At 45.9% G+C, this 16,597-nt stretch overlaps 1 protein-coding gene across 2 annotated transcripts; it reads left to right on the top strand.

Moving 5' to 3' along the window:
• The first annotated feature begins 5,960 nt into the window (after positions 1-5,960).
• RRM2 (ribonucleotide reductase regulatory subunit M2) lies at positions 5,961-16,151 on the top strand. 2 transcript variants are annotated; one of them, XM_050753941.1, is made up of 11 exons: positions 5,961-6,114; positions 7,967-8,109; positions 8,194-8,268; positions 8,597-8,740; positions 8,947-9,063; positions 9,939-10,072; positions 11,820-11,914; positions 12,032-12,165; positions 13,780-13,884; positions 13,972-14,085; positions 14,165-16,151. In XM_050753941.1, exons 2-11 carry the CDS (start codon positions 8,011-8,013, stop codon positions 14,315-14,317), a joined length of 1,170 nt encoding a protein of 389 aa, XP_050609898.1. In that variant the 5' UTR covers positions 5,961-6,114; positions 7,967-8,010; the 3' UTR covers positions 14,318-16,151. The 2 variants fall into 2 exon arrangements, with proteins under 2 accessions (XP_050609898.1, XP_050609896.1); XM_050753939.1 differs by lacking the exon at positions 5,961-6,114 and having other exon boundaries at positions 7,837-8,109.
• Positions 16,152-16,597: the final 446 nt, after the last annotated feature.

Here is a 16,597-nt window from a genome sequence, read left to right as displayed (position 1 = left end):
AAGTTTTAACATTCTAAATAAACCAGATCTAGGTAATAAAGGAAATCAAAACCCACATCTCAGACTATTTAAAAAATGCAAAAGTGAGAACACCATCCATTAAAACCTGTGGGATTTGCCAAAGCAGTACTCAAAAGAAAATGTAAGGGCGGCCGGGTGCGGTGGCTCATGCCTGTAATCCCAGCACTTTGGGAAGCTGAGGCAGGTGTATCACACTGAAGGTCAGGAGTTCGAGACCAACCTGGCCAACATGGTGGAATTCTTTCTCTATTAAAAATACAAAAATTAGCTGGGTATGGTGGTGGGTGCCTTTAATCCCAGCTACTCAGGAGGCTGAGGCAGGAGAATTGCTTGAACCTGGGAGGTGGAAGTTGCAGTGAGCCAAGATGGTGCCACTACACTCCAGCCTGGGCGACAGACAGACTCTGTCTCAAAAAAAAAAAAAAAAAAAAAAAAGAAGTAAAGTCAACCAATGTTTGAAAGGGGATAAGAATAGAAATTAATTAGTTAGAAAGCAAGATATGAGCAAGGGCCTGGTGGTATGCATCTGTGATCACAGCTACTTGGGAGGCTAAGGTGGGAGGATCACTTGAACCCACGAGTTCGAGTCCAGCCTGGGCAACGTAGTGATACCCTAACTCAAAAAAAATAAATAAAACAAGAAAGCAAAATACACAGATGTCCTGCACCAGGTGAATGGATAAACTATGGCACAGCCATCTAAGGAAATGCACACTACTTCGCAATAAACAGGAAGAAACTGTTGATACATTCAACAACTTGGATGACTCTCAAGGGCATTATTTATAGTTAAAAAAAAAAGGCAATTAATCTCAAAGGGTTCCACATTATATGATTCCATTTATAGAATATTCTCTAAGAAAAATTACAGTGATGGAGACCAGATTAGTGGTTGCCAGGAGTTAAGGCTAGGTGTTAACAATGAGGAGCAACACAGGGATCCTCTTTGTGGTGATGGAACAGTTCTGTATCCTGATTTGGTGATGGTTATTCAAATCTACACATGTGATAAAATTTCAAAGAACCACGTACACACACACAAATACACGACTGCATGTAGAAACCAGTGAAATCCAAACAAGGTTAGTAATTTAATTACTGTCAACTTCCTGATTTTGACAATGTACTATGGTTATGCAAGATGTTGAGTAACCTGAATGAAGGGTACAAAGAAACTCTACCATTTTTGCAACTTCTGTGTGTCTTAAACTATCTCAAAATAAAGCTTAATACTTTTTTTAAAAAGAAAAAAAGACATAAATGGAGTAACAGGAAACTAAAACTGCAACATATATAATAGAAAGAGATACTGTCCAAATCATATAAAGCCCCCATAAATCAATGAGAAAGTGATAGATGACCCAATTAATAAATGGACAAAGCCCAGGCACTGTGGCTGAGGCCTGTAATCTCAGTGCTTTGGGAGGCTGAGGCTAGAGGATCACTTGAGGCCAAGAATTCAAACCAGCTTGGGACCCATAGTGAGACCCTGTTTCTATAATAAAAAAAAATTAGCCGGGTGTGATGGTGTGCACCTGTAGTCCTAGCTACTTGGGAGGCTGAGGTGGGAGGACTGCTTACACCCAGGAGTTCAAGGTTGTAGTGAGCCATTATTGCACCACTGCACTCCAGACTGGGTGACAGAGCAAGACCCTGTTTCTTTCTTTCTTTTTTTTTTTCCTTCTTTTTTTTTTCCACATGGAGTTTTGCTCTGGTTGCCCAGTCCGGAGTGCAATGGTGCCATATCAGCTCACGGCAACTTCTGCCTCCCGGGCTCAAGCAATTCTCCTGCCTCAGCCTCATGAGTAGCTAGGATTACAGGCATGCGCCACCAAGCACAGCTAATTTTGTAACTTTTTTTAGTAGAGACGGGGTTTCTTCATGTTGGTCAGGCTGGTCTCGAACTCCTGACCTCAGTTGATCTGCCTACATCGGCCTCCCAAAGCGCTGGGATTACAGACGTGAGCCACTGCGCCCGGCCAAGACCCTGTTTCTTAAAAAAAAAAAAAAAAGATGTGACAGACTAAGAATTTTAATTTTTTTCTTTCTTTTTTTTTTTTTTTTGAGACGGAGTCTCACTGTGTTGCCCAGGTTGGAGTGCAGTGGTGCGACTCAGCTCACTGCAAGCTCCGCCTCCCGGGTTCATGCCATTCTCCTGCCTCAGCCTTCTGAGTAGCTGGGATTATAGGCGCCCGCGACCATGCCCAGCTAACTTTTTGTATTTTTTAGTAGAGACGGGGTTTCACCCTGTTAGTGAGGATAGTCTTGATCTCCTGACCTCATGATCTGCCGGCCTTGGCCTCCCAAAGTGCTGGGATTACAGGCGTGAGCCACCGTGCCCAGCCAGACTAAGAATTTTTAAATAAGCATAAGAAACATACTGAAATCTGTGGATTCTAAATTCTAAGAGTTAAAAAGCACATAGTTGTGGTTTTTATTTTTATTTATTTTGAGATAGCATCTTGCTTTGTTGCCCAGGGTGGAATGCAGTGGCCTGATCATGGCTCACTGCTGCTTCAACTTCCTGGGCTCAAGCAATACTCCTGCCTCAGCCTCCTGAATAGCTGGGACCACAGATGCGTGCCACCACAATCAGCTAATTTTTTATTTTTCATACAGACAAGGTCTGACTATGCTGCCTAGGCTGGTGTTGAACTTCTGGGCTTAAGCCATCCTCCCAGCTCAGCCTCCCAAACTGCTAGGATTGCAGGTGTGAGCCACTATGCTGGCCAGTTTTCGTTTTAAAGTGCTCATATTTGCAACATGATGGAGATTACATCTCCTGTAACTATTTAATTTATGACAAAAAGTTTAAATGTCAGTTTAATTCTTATTTTAGTTTGAGAGACAGGGGTCTTGCTATGTTGCCCAGACTGGTTTCAAATGCCTGGTCTCAAGCAATTCTCCTTCCTCAGCCTCTAGAGTAGCTGGGACGATAACGGTGTGCCACTGTGCCTGGCTAAATGTCACTTTAAATGCGTGCAAAGTGGCACATCACTTTTCAACACCATTTTAGAGGTTATCTGAGCACAAAGAAAATCATTGATCCCAAAGGTTCTGCACTGTGCTGGCTGCCCCATCCTCACCATCTCCTGAAAATGGCCTCTTAGTGGCTGAAGCTCTCCAATGCGAATGTTCTAGACACACATGATGTGGTGACACTCATATCAACATCAGACAGTTTCATCTGGTTGTCCACCCTGCTTCCTGCTTAACCATTTCCTGCTGACCTCTGAGTGAGTGACACATAAACTAATTACAAAGTTGAACTGGGCTGCTCCTGAGACTTGTGGTTGTGGCGCTACTGTGCCGTGCTACATTAAGAATGCTGGGCTGGGCGCAAGGGCTCATGCTTATCATCCCAGCACTTTGGGAGGCTGAGGTAGAAGGACAGCTTGACCCAGAAGTTTGAGACCAGCCTGGGCAATATAGCGAGATCTCATCTCTCTCTTTCTCTCTCTCTCTCTATAATATATATTATATATATTATATATATTATATATAATGTAATTGGCAGTTCATATTAAAGTTTTTGAGAGTCTGGAATTCTGGAGTTAGTCAGACCCGGGTTCAAATCCTAGCTATATTATCACTTATGAAGTCTTCTTGCCAATAACTTTTAGCCTAAGTCTAATAACGACCACTCCCCACCTGCCTTTTTTTTTTTTTTTTGAGACGGAATTTCATTCTTGTTGCCCAGGTTGGAGTGCAATGGTGTGATCTCGGCTCATTGAAACCTCTGCCTCCTGGGTTCAAGCAATTCTCCTGCCTCAGCCTCCCAAGTAGTGGGAATTACAGGCGCCTGCCACCACATCTGGCTAATTTTTGTATTTTTAGTAGAGATGGGGTTTCCCTATATTGGCCAGGCTGCTCTCAAACTCCTGACCTCAGGTGATCTGCCTGCCTCAGCCTCCCAAAGTGCTGGGATTACAGGCGTGAGCCTCCAAGCAGGGCCTAATAAAGCCTTTTCACCTAACTTCCAGTGTAGAGTTCAGGGGTCAGGAAAACAAGTTAATTGACACCGTGAATAAACAATCAGGCAAATGTAGGATGTGGGACATTCTACAAGAAAACTGGCCTGTACTTCAAAGTCAATGTCGTGGGGAAAAGAAGTGGAAGAGCTTTATTAAGAGTCTAAAGCGGCCGGGCGCGGTGGCTCACGCCTGTAATCCCAGCACTTTGGGAGGCCGAGGCGGGCGGATCACAAGGTCAGGAGATCGAGACCATGGTGAAACCCCATCTTTACTAAAAAAAAAAAAATACAAAAAATTAGCCGGGCGCGGTTGTGGGCGCCTGTAGTCCCAGCTACTCGGGAGGCTGAGGCAGGAGAATGGCGTGAACCCGGAAGGCGGAGCTTGCAGTGAGCCTCTGGATCGCGCCACTGCACTCAGCCTGGGTGACAGAGCGAGACTCCGTCTCAAAAAAAAAAAAAAAAAAAAAAGAGTCTAAAGCAACATAATAACCAAACGCAATGCATGTACTTAATTAGATCCTGCATAAAAAAAGTAAATCCAAAAAACTATGAGACATTTTTGAAACAATTGGAAAAACAGGAATATGGACTGGATATTAGGTGATACTGGAGTATTGTTAGTTTTCCTAGGGATAAATGTGGTATTGTGGTGATGTTAGAGAGTGTCCTTATTTTTAGGAGCTGAAACGTTTAGGGGTAATGGGTCATGATATCTATCACTTTCAAATGATCCATAAAAAAGCATAAGCCTCACACACCCACAGAGGGGGTGTCTGCCATATTTGCCATGAAGCAAATATGGCAAAATAGAAACAGCTGTTGAATCCTAGGTAGTGGGCGAATGCTAGCAATCGTTCCATTATTCTGTATGTTGAAAACATTCATAATAAAAAGTTAGGGTAGAAACGTTCTGCTGTGCAGTTGTGCTGTGCGACCTTGGGCAGTTTCCTTGCCTCTCAGGTCTTCATTTCCTCACCTATGAAACGGGGTTAAAAATACCAACCCCGGTGGGACGGTGGCTCACGCCTGTAATCTGAGCATTTTGGGAGGCCAAGGCGGGTGGAGGGCTTGAGCCCAGGGGTTCAAGACCAGCCCGGGTGACATACCGAGAACCCATCTCTACAAAGAATTTAAAAATTAGCCTGGCAGAGTGGTGCATGTCTGCAGTCCTAGCTACTTGGGAGGCTGAGGTGGGAGGATCGCTTGAGCTCGGAAAGTTGAGGCTGCAGTGAACTATGATGCAGCCACCAGCCTGGGCAACACAGCGAGACCCTGTCTCAAAACAAAAAACCCAAAAAACTAAAACAAAACAAAACAAAAAAAACCCAGCCTCACATGATCCAGGTGCCCAGAGGCTGTGGGTGCTGCAGCCGTAATTATTATTATGACCACCTTTGGCACGGCGTCTGGTACACAGTGAGTGCTGAGCTCCCCGGGCCGCGGTTTTTCCACCCTAATGGTGGACAGGTAGGAACAGCCTTTCGGAAGTCGCGCTAACCTTGGCCAGGGACCTGCAAACCTGTCCGGGCTGGGGGCGTATGAGCGGGAGAGCGCGCAGCGGAAACGGGGCGGGGCACCTGAGGCTGGGAATGCAGAGGAGCCTTCCGGGGAACGGGGCGGGGCCTCCCGTGCAGACCAATGGTGTAGATGCAGATGTCAAAACGCGCGCTCAAGTGGCTCCCGCCGGGAATCCCGGGGCTTAGGGAGGCGGAGGGAGGATCGCTTGAGGCCAGGAGTTTGAGATCAGCCTGGGCAAACAAGCGAGACCCTTGTCTGTTCACTTAAATAAAACCAAAAAAAGGAGCACCGAGGGAAAAAAGAGTAAATCCCGGCGCTAGCAGCAGCCCGGCGCCTGCGGCGGCGGCGGCGGGCGCCCTCCCGGGAGTGGCTGCTTTGCCCGACCCCCCAGAGGCGGAACCTTCCGCATTGCCGCGTGGCCGTGGGCGCCGCCACCTCCGCAGCGGGGCAAAGATGCCGGACCTGGAGGGAGGAGGGCCACGCCGAGATGACTCAGGTTCAGCGCGGGAGGGGAGGATGGCGACTTCACCTGGCCTCTAACACGTACGCATCTTTCCGCGCCTTCTACAATGGCTGTTAATTACGTGGCCAGGAACTAAACTGTAAGTGAAGCCACCTCTGGCTATTTCAAGTTACAGTGAGTTTAACAGGAGCAAAAAAGCACGTGGCGCCGTAGGGCAACCAAAACCAGGGCTTTAGACGTTGATTATGGGACATTGAAATCTGAGTTGAGTATTACACCAAGAAATTATAATTTTGTTAGATAATAGCTTTATCAGCCATAAAGTAATCAATAAAAATACCAATTTCCTGGAGATGGATGCTTTAGTGTGTTTGGGGGTGAAACTGGCAATGAATGGCAAGTTGCTTTAAACAAATCATGCTACACCAAAGTTTTGGTTGTGGCTTTGTGTAAGGAATGTGATGGTCACTTATCCCTGCAACATGAGAATACTTTGAATACAAGTCCGTAGTACTTTTAAGAAATGAGAGAAACAGACCTAGATGGGGAGGGTATCTGTCCAACCCCACCCTCTATAAAGTATCTAGAAAAGGCTTTGTAAAAAGTCCCGAGTCTCTCAATAACAGCCCTGAGTGCAGCTGTTGAAGCTTTCTCAGGTTAATGATTTCTTCTTGGATCTTAAAGTTTCTTTCTCTTCCTTTATTTTTGGCATTTTGCCGTTGCAGGGCCTGGCAAATCGGAAAGCCACATAGACAATTAAATGAAAGCTGTTGCTAAGTTCCAGTCTCTACCTCAGTGGAGTTTTCAAACTCCTCTTCAGCATATTTGATGCCCAATGAGTAGTACATTAAATCCTAGTTCTAAAATCATTCTGTGAACTTTCTCCCAGGAATTTTTGCTCAGTTTGCAATTAAAACAAGTTTTTTTTTTCTTTTTTTAACGGGGGCGGGGTCTCACTATGTTGCCAAGGCTGGTCTCCAGCTCTTGGCCTCAAACAATCCTCCTGCCTCGGCCTCCCAAAGTGCTGGGACTACAGGCGTGAGCCACCGCGCCCAGCCACAGTTTGCAATTCTTAAAGCAAGGGTGACAATAGGGGACAGGGGTCTGACAGGAGACAGGATTTCTGTGGAAAATTGCACCAAGGGCCTTCTCTCCGTGTCCTGGAGTTTGAAGGTTTACGAAGGACTGCACATTTTACATGAGTCATCTCAACGAATGCTCTCCTCACCACATTAACACCCCACGCGGTGACGAGTCCCATTTTACTCAGGGGGACGCCGAATCTGTAAGAAGCCTGGTCGCATGTCCCAGTCACAACAAAACGAGCCGCGGGGCTCAGCAGCCCTAACTTTTAGGCTGTAGGGTCCTCGCCGACCACCCCGCCCAAATGTCAGGGCTCGGGGCCCTTGCACTCCCACCCCAGGGACACAGATCGAAAGGGTCGCAGCAACGCCTCCCCCGACCCAGGAGCGTCTTCCAGGCCTTTGCACCAACCTCGTTGGCAAAGTCTCCTGCCCTACGGCGGCGCGGCTGGGAGGAGGCGCTTTCGGGAAGCGCGCCCGCGGGCTCCAATCGCTGCGCCTCACGCAATCCCAAACGGTTCCCGGGCGAACCGGGGCCCGCGCGCGCCAACGCCGCCGAGACTCTCAGGGACTGCGGTCCTGGTCCCGTGGGACCTGTGGAGGCCCGGGCGGCGGCGCCCCCGACCCAGCCAGCGGACGGAGCGGGGGGAACCGGGAGGTCCCGGGGGGCGTCCACGGGGGTGTCCCCGGTGGTCCCCGGAAGGCGCCGGCGGAGGCTCCCGCGCTGCGCTTGAAAATCGCGCGCTGTCCCGCGGCCAGCCTGGGTGGGGTCAAGGTGCAGCCAATGGAAGGGTCGGGGGCACGGCACAGCCAATGGGAAGGGCCGGGGCGCCAAAGCGAATGGGAAGGGCCGGCACGGGAGATTTAAAGGCTGCTGGACCGAGGGGTCGCCCGTGCTTCGCGTCCCAGCCATCCTGTTCTGGCCTGTCGCTGTACTTCGCTGCGCCGCCACTATGCTCTCCGTCCGCATCCCGCTCGCGCCCATCACGAACCCGCAGCAGCTGCAGCTCTCGCCGCTGAAGGGGCTAAGCCTGGTCGACAAGGAGAACACGGTGAGCGCGCGGGGAGGGTGCTGCGGACCGGGGAGGGAGGCAGGGAAGCGAAGCCGCCCCCCACTCACACACGTCTCCCTGCAGCCGCCAGCCCTGAGCGGGGCCCGCGTCCTGGCCAGCAAGACCGCGAGGAGGATCTTCCAGGAGCCCGCGGAGCCGGTGAGTGACGGGCGTGGGGCAGAGGGGCCAGGGGCGGCCTTGGGCGTCTTGGCGCCAAAACCGCATTGTCTCCTCAGCTGTTCACACTCCCGCGCCGGTTCCTTTCCCGCCTACGCGGCCCCTCCCCAGGGCGACCTCCCGTGCCCCTCGGCCCATTTCCCGGTTTGGGCGTGCGCTCCTCTGCTGCGACCCACGGAGTGCGACGGGACAGCCACGTTTTCACATCGGGTCCCATGAAATTGCCGCCCATGGAACGGACTTGGTGAGAAAAACATTAGTTTCATATGGTTCGCCCCGTACTTGAATGTTTTATTTTCTTCCCCAACAGAAAACTAAAGCAGCTGCCCCCGGCGTGGAGGATGAACCGCTGCTGAGAGAAAACCCCCGCCGCTTTGTCATCTTCCCCATCGAGTACCATGATATCTGGCAGATGTATAAGAAGGCGGAGGCTTCCTTCTGGACTGCCGAGGAGGTAATCGGAGGACCCCCGAAGACCCCTGCAGGGGGGACCGTGACACCTCAGACATAAATGCACTTGGAGGTTCCCGTTGGCAAGGGGGGCTAACTGTGGGGCATAGTTAGTGGTGCCAGCACACTTAAAGTTTCAGAGAGCTCGGTGTGAGTCCTGCAAGCTTCGCTGTCTTCCTTTTATGCTAAAATTGTGACTCCGAACCTCAGGTGGACCTGTCCAAGGACATTCAGCACTGGGAATCCCTGAAGCCCGAGGAGAGATATTTTATATCCCATGTTCTGGCTTTCTTTGCAGCAAGTGATGGCATAGTAAATGAAAACTTGGTGAGTTTCTCAAATATCTTTCGTTCATTTGACATTGACGATCTGAGGTCGAACTAGTTCGCTCTCCTTGTCTTGTACGTTTTTCCATTTTTCCATGCTGAGTGTCTCTGTGTCTGTAAGCTGGGTTTTATATTACATGGCATTTCCTGTTTTGTAACACTTTGCAGTTCTTTCTTATGGTATTTTCCTGACTCTAGAGAAGCTGAGACAATATTAAGTGGTAGCAATAGGAGGACTCCTTGTGGCCACCATATTTGCTCCCTCCTTTTTTTTTTTTTTTTTTTTTTTTTGAGACAGTCTCACTCTGGCCCAGGCTGGAGTGCCGTGGTGCGATCTTGTCTCGCTGCAACCTCTGCCTCCTGGGTTAAGCAATTCTCCTCCCTCAGCCTCATGAGTAGCTGGGATTACAGACCTGCGCCACCTGCCGGCTAATTTCTGTATTTTTAGTAGAGACAGGGTTTCACCATGTTGGCCAGGCTGGTCTCGAACTGATGACCTCAGGTGATCTGCCCACCTTGGCCTCCCAAAGTGCTGGGATTACAGGCGTGAGCCGCCACGCCTGGCTCTGCTCCCTCCTTTTGGGGGCTTTGCTGTTTTAATCATAATTTGGTTGTATCTCTTATTGGGAATGGATCTTTCTTGATAAATCAGGAAATCATTGAGTGCTCACAGAAATCTTATTTTATATGTATCTATTTCCTGATCTGTAGGTTGAGTATATGATATAAAATATCACAGAACTGTGACGAATTGGATGAAATATATATAGAAATAAACCTTATAATGGTACAAAGAGTGCGATGCTACCAGTATCTGTTGAGCGTTGCTGCTGTTAGTTTTTTCTCAAGCTTAACTTTGATGTGTTTTGCCACTAGGTGGAGCGATTTAGCCAAGAAGTTCAGATTACAGAAGCCCGCTGTTTCTATGGCTTCCAAATTGCCATGGAAAACATACATTCTGAAATGTATAGTCTTCTTATTGACACTTACATAAAAGATCCCAAAGAAAGGTGAGTATTCAAGTGGTATGCCAAGATTTTTAGGACTCATTAATTGTTGATTTATTACAAATTTTTACTTCATGTAGGGATAAAAATGACTCCAGAATGACTAAGCAGTCAGTCATAGACATTCCCAGCACCTGTGGTCATGTCTGCTCTTAGCAAGGGGCCTAAATTCACTTTATTATTCACTTAGAGTTGTGAAGGTACTCCGCTTTTAGAGTTGGATGTCTACCAATCTAAAGCCTTCTTTTGAAAAAATTCCTAGATGTTGGGTAAGACAAACTAAAACCTATGTCTGACCATCTTTGCTTGTTTGGTAAATATGTTGAAAGGCTAGAATGTGGGGCTGCCATGGGATGAAGGACAGGTCGGACTTGTCTCCTAAGGAAGCTGCAGTACGGTACAGGCAAATAAGACTTAGCAGGAGTTACACAAGGCAGTGGCAGCAGTGAACCCTGAGACTGATTTAGGCATGCAGCAGTTTGGCTGAATAAAGGTAGCTTAAGGTTTGTTTTGTTTTGGAGATTGGAGGTGGGAGATTAGAAATGGGCTGTTGGAGTAGTCTAGATACAAAGGTCAGCTTTAGGGACTGGAACCCTATGTGGAGTGGAAGTGGTGAAGCTGCAACCTAAAGTAGCTATTGTAGACTTTGAAGTACATGAAGAGGAAAAGTGGTAACTTGAAAGGACTGAGGAAACTGATTGTGGGTGAAGAGATTTGAACATGTTTATAGGTGGAAATTGAGAAAAGAGGACAAAGATTAGGGATACGATTGGGGCAAATGACCAAAAGGGGAATGGTTGGGATCAAGATGGTCTGCTGGAGAAGCCTCAAAAGCAAGGGAGAGGCAGACCCAGGTCTCAAACAGGACAGTGAGGTGGAAGAATGAAAGGCAGCTGGGTGTGGTAGTGTGAGCTGGTAGGCCCAGCTACTTGGCAGGTTGAGACAGAAGGATGGCTTGAGCCCAGGAGTTTGGTTTTACCATGAGCTGTGATCATCTTACTGCACTCTAGCCTGGGCGACAGAGTGAGACCCTCATCTCTTTTAAAAAAAAAAAAATAATGAAAGTTGCCCAATGTCTGTTGACCTTGGCTTCAGATTCAGAACACAAGGTCATCTGGGTAGGAACAGGCTGGGAAATCAGTAGCCTCTCACGGTGGGCACCAGAATAAAGGGAGTTAGAGGAGGGTGGTAAGGGAGACCCAGTTAACTGTAGTACCCATGGATTTGCTTTCCCAACCTGGGATCGACTGTGTAGCACAGAGTTCTAGTAGGAAGCATTCTTAGTTTATTGGTTTAATTATTTTATGATATAGATGGTGGCAACTGGGGCCAAATAATGCCCCCAATGATAGTCTGATAATAGCATAGCAGTTAGGATTTTATGGTTCTTCAAATTCAAACTCTATGATTCTTCAAATTGAACAATGATCTGCACTTGAAATAATTTTAAAGGCAACAAATATCCCTGCTGTACTGGACTATGTTTTACAGTTTGTAGACCCTGAAGTTCAATATGAACTACAGAATACCCAAACTTGTATTAACGTAAATCAAATGTTGAGATTTTTAAAAACACTGGAGGGAAGAACTGACCAGTAAAAATATAACATTTCGGTGTGAGTTCTTGCTTTAGGAAGAGGATTGGCAAATACTTGAATTTGGCCTTTGTCCCAGAGCTCTTATCTAGCAGTTGGTAATCAGGGGTCTTTACTGTAATGCTTCAATTGCTGATGCTGTATGTGCCTACTAGGGAATTTCTCTTCAATGCCATTGAAACGATGCCTTGTGTCAAGAAGAAGGCAGATTGGGCCTTGCGCTGGATTGGGGACAAAGAGGCTACCTATGGTAAGGAGACCTTTGCCGCTACTTAAACCTGAGCTTCATTTTCCAAGTAATGATATTGGATTGTTGGCCCTTGAATACCAACTCACGAGAATCATTTTGGTGTTAACTCTTAAATAGGTGAACGTGTCGTAGCCTTTGCTGCAGTGGAAGGCATCTTCTTTTCCGGTTCTTTTGCATCGATATTCTGGCTCAAGAAACGAGGACTGATGCCTGGCCTCACATTTTCCAATGAACTTATCAGCAGAGATGAGGTGAGTCTAAATCAAATAATAGGGTGACCTAAACCCCAAACACAACTCGGGCATGCTCTTGTGTTCACTGATGGGGACCTGGGGTACTAGACGGCATATATCCACATTTAATGTGTGAGTTCAACCATACACATACTTGACAAAAGAAGGAAATACTTTAATTTACTGAAACTATTTTACTTGCATTCTCAATATATTGTAATACATTAGTACATATATATTGCCCCATAGGCTTTGAATGCATAAAACTACAAGTTCTTTGTTTTTTGAGGGGATGGAATCTTGCTCTGTCGCTCCAGGCTGGAGTGCAATGGCGTGATCTCGGCTCACTGCAACCTCTGCCTCCCAGGTTCAAGTGATTATCCCGCCTCAGCCTCCCATGTAGCTGGGATTGTAGGCGCCCGCCACCACACCTGGCTAGTTTTCGTAGTTTTGTAGAGACGGAGTTTCACCATGTTTGCCAGACTCGGGTTGAACTGACCTCAGATGATCCGCCCGCCTCGGCTTCCCAGAGCGCTGGGGTTACAGGCATGAGCCACCATGCCCAGCCAAAACTACAAGTTATTGATGGGATTGGGATTTTAAGGGATGTTTTATTATTTTTGCCTGGTACTATATGTAATCCCCTTTTCCATAAAAATGTTCATAGTAAAGCCAGGCGTGGTGGCTTATGCCTGTAATCCCAGCACTTTGGGCGGCTGAGGCGGGTGGATCACGAGGTCAGGAGATGGAGACCATCCTGGCTAACCCTGTCTCTACTAAAAATACAAAAAATTAGCCGGGTGTGGTGGCATGTGCTTGTAGTCCCAGCTACTTGGGAGGCTAAGGTAGGAGAATCGCCTGAACCTGGGAGACGGAGGTTGCAGTGAGCCGAGATTGCACCACTGCACTCCAACCTGGGTGACAGAACGAGACTCTGTCCCCCCAAAATAATGTTCATAGTAGCCATTATGTTTTTTCTGTTTGATCTAGAAATTGCCCTTCAACTTCAATGTTAATAAGCATCTTGGTGAAATGAGTACACATTTTGGTCTAGTGTATGTCTTTGATTAAGTCACATTTGAAAAGCCAGGAGCATGAACTCCATCTTACTTGGAGCCCAGTAGGCAAATCAAACTTGGTTACCTTGTAGGAGGACCTTCCTTATCGGATTAGGAGGTAAGCTGTGAAGCTTGGTGTTTAATGCACTCACTTGCAAACTTGATTTGCTTGAAATTGCATACAAATTTCCTGAGCATCTAAAAACTAGCCTTATTACTGAGTTTTACCTTTCCTGCTGAAGTAGTGGCAAAATTAGCACTCATGGCTGTAGAAAGAACACTTTGAGTGAAGCTGTGACTCCTCCTTTGCCACCACACAGCAGAGCAAGAAATAGACCTTGCCTGTCTTCATCTAGGTGGCAGCTTTGATGCCCTTGAATGGGACTGAGCTTGCCTTGGTGACATGAGCAGAGAAGTCTGTAGTTGAAGTCATCTTCCCTTTGAGAGTTCAAGTCCTCTCAGTATGGCTGAGCATGTTGGATAAGGAGAATGCAGAAAAGGATAAAGTAATTTCATATTCCATGTTAGTGACAGAAGTCTTCTGGCTTTAGTGATCTTGAACTTTTTTTTCTAGGGTTTACACTGTGATTTTGCTTGCCTGATGTTCAAACACCTGGTACACAAACCATCAGAGGAGAGAGTAAGAGAAATAATTATCAATGCTGTTCGGATAGAACAGGTAAGTGGGTGATGAAATGGGTTACTCAGGCTTGCTAGAAAATGCCTGAGCTTTAGTTGTATTCAGAAGCTATATTTTGGTTCCTAGGAGTTCCTCACTGAGGCCTTGCCTGTGAAGCTAATTGGGATGAATTGCACTCTAATGAAGCAATACATTGAGTTTGTGGCAGACAGACTTATGCTGGAACTGGGTTTTAGCAAGGTAAAGTATTGTTTACATAGCCTTCTGCTTGTTTTGAAACTGGTGTTCTGTATTTATATCTTGATGTGAACCTTTTCAGGTTTTCAGAGTAGAGAACCCATTTGACTTTATGGAGAATATTTCACTGGAAGGAAAGACTAACTTCTTTGAGAAGAGAGTAGGCGAGTATCAGAGGATGGGAGTGATGTCAAGTCCAACAGAGAATTCTTTTACCTTGGATGCTGACTTCTAAATGAACTGAAGATATGCCCTTATTTTGCTGATTTTTTTTTCCATGTCATAAAGAAAATCAGCTGAAGTGTTACCAACTAGCCACACCGTGAATTGTCCATAATGTTCATTAACAGCATCTTTAAAACTGTGTAGCTACCTCACAACCAGTCCTGTTTATTTATAGTGCTGGTAGTATCACCTTTTGCCAGCAGGCCTGGCTGGCTGTGACTTACCATAGCAGTGACAATGGCAGTCTTGGCTTTAAAGTGAGGGGTGACCCTTTAGTGAGCTTGGCACAGCAGGATTAAACAGTCTTTTAACCAGCACAGCCAATTGAAAGATGCAGCCTCACTGCTTCAACGCACGTTTTAATGTTTACTTAAATATAAAACTGGCACTTTACAAACAAATAAACATTGTTTGTACTCACAAGGTAATAATAGCTTGATTTATTTGGTTTCTACACCAAATACAAAGCATTCTGACCACTAATGGGAGCCAATTCACAGTTCACTAAGTGACTAAAGTAAGTTAAACTTGTGTAGACTAAGCATGTAATTTCTAAGTTTTATTTTAATGGATTGAAATACTCGTTAACCAACTTTAAAGTCAGTCCCGTGTATAGCTAGATATTAGTCTGTTGGTGCCAGATAGAAGACAGGTTGTGTTTTTATCATGTGGCTTGGGTAGTGTCCTGGGATTCTCTGCGCCATCTGAGTAGTGTTGTGGGTTAAAGGAATCTCTCAGGACAAGGAGCTTCTTAAGTTAAATCATTAGAAATTTAGGCATGATCTGGGCCTTCATATGTGTAAGAAGCCATTTCATCTTATTTCTCACTGTATTTTCCTCAACTTCTAGTTGATAAAAAATTCTTGAAGAGTTTTCATATGTGGGATCTAAGGTAGTACTGTAAAATTTCAAGTCATCCTTAAACAAAGTGACCCACCTAAGATCTTGCCCCTGTTAAGTGGTGAAATCAACTAGAGGTGGTTCCTACAAGTTGTTGTTTATTCTAGTTTTGTTTGTAAGTAGGTTGTGTGAGTTAATTCATTTATATTTACTATGTCTTTTTTTTTTTTTTTTTTTTGAGACGGAGTCTCGCTCTGTTGCCCAGGCTAGAGTGCAGTAGTGCGATTTCGGCTCACTGCAACCTCCGCCTCCTGGGCTCAAGCAATTCTCCTGTCTCAGCCTCCTGAGTAGCTGAAACTGCAGGTATGTGCCACCACACCTGGCTAATTTTTGTATTTTTAGTAGAGACGGAGTTTCACTATATTGGTCAGGCTGGTCTTGAACTCCTGACCTCAGGTGATCCGCCCACCTGGGCCTCCCAAAGTGCTGGGATTACAGGCATGATAAACAAATATTCTTAATAGGGCTACTTTGAATTAATTTGCCTTTATGTTTGGGAGAAGAAAACTGAGACATTGCAAGAAAGATGATGAGAGATAAATGTTGATCTTTTGGCCCCATTTGTTCATTGTATTCGCTATTTGAACATTGTCCTGTTCTATTGTTAGTTTTCTTCTTCATTTATTGTATAGTCAATTTTTAAATCTCTGTAATATGATACATTTTCCTATCTTAAGTTATTGTTACCTAAAGTTAATCCAGATTACATTGTCCTTATACTCGTACAACATTAAAATGAAAGGCTTTGCTTTGCATTGTGAGGTTCAGGCGGAAGTTGGAATCAGGTTTTAGGGTTCTGTGTCTCATTAGCTGAATAATGTGAGGATTAACTTCTGCCAACTCAGACCATTTCCTAATCAGTTGAAAGGGAAACAAGTATTTCAATCTCAAAATTGAATAATGCACAAGTGTTAAGTGATTAAAATAAAACTGTTCTTATGTCAGTTTCTTGATTGGTAAAATTTGCATTTTAATTCAGGAAGAGAAATATTTTTTGGCCAGGCATGGCTGTAATCCCAGCACTTTGGGAGACTGAGGCAGGTGGATCACCTGAGGTCAGGAGTTCGAGATCAGCCTGGCCAACATGGTGAAACCCCATCTCTACTAAAACTACAAAAATTAGCCGGGCATGGTGGCACGTGCCTGTAATCCCAGCTACTTGGGAGGCTGAGGCAGGAGAATCGCTTGAACCCGGGAGACAGAGGTTGCAGTGAGCTGAGATTGTACCACTGCACTTCAGCCTGGGCAACAGAGTGAGACTGTCTTAAAAAAAAAAAAAAAAAAAAAAAGTATTTTTTGTAAAGGCTAACGAATTCATTTGCTTTCCACTGGTTCTGGGCAAGAGACTTGCCTTGTGCCTATTCTGGCATAAGGTGTATAGGAGACAGGT

Source organism: Macaca thibetana, chromosome 13 (genome assembly GCF_024542745.1).
Source record: "Macaca thibetana thibetana isolate TM-01 chromosome 13, ASM2454274v1, whole genome shotgun sequence".
Lineage (NCBI taxonomy): Eukaryota > Metazoa > Chordata > Mammalia > Primates > Cercopithecidae > Macaca > Macaca thibetana.
The sequence above is the reverse complement of the archived record's forward strand: the minus strand, read 5'-3'. Positions and strand labels throughout refer to the sequence as shown.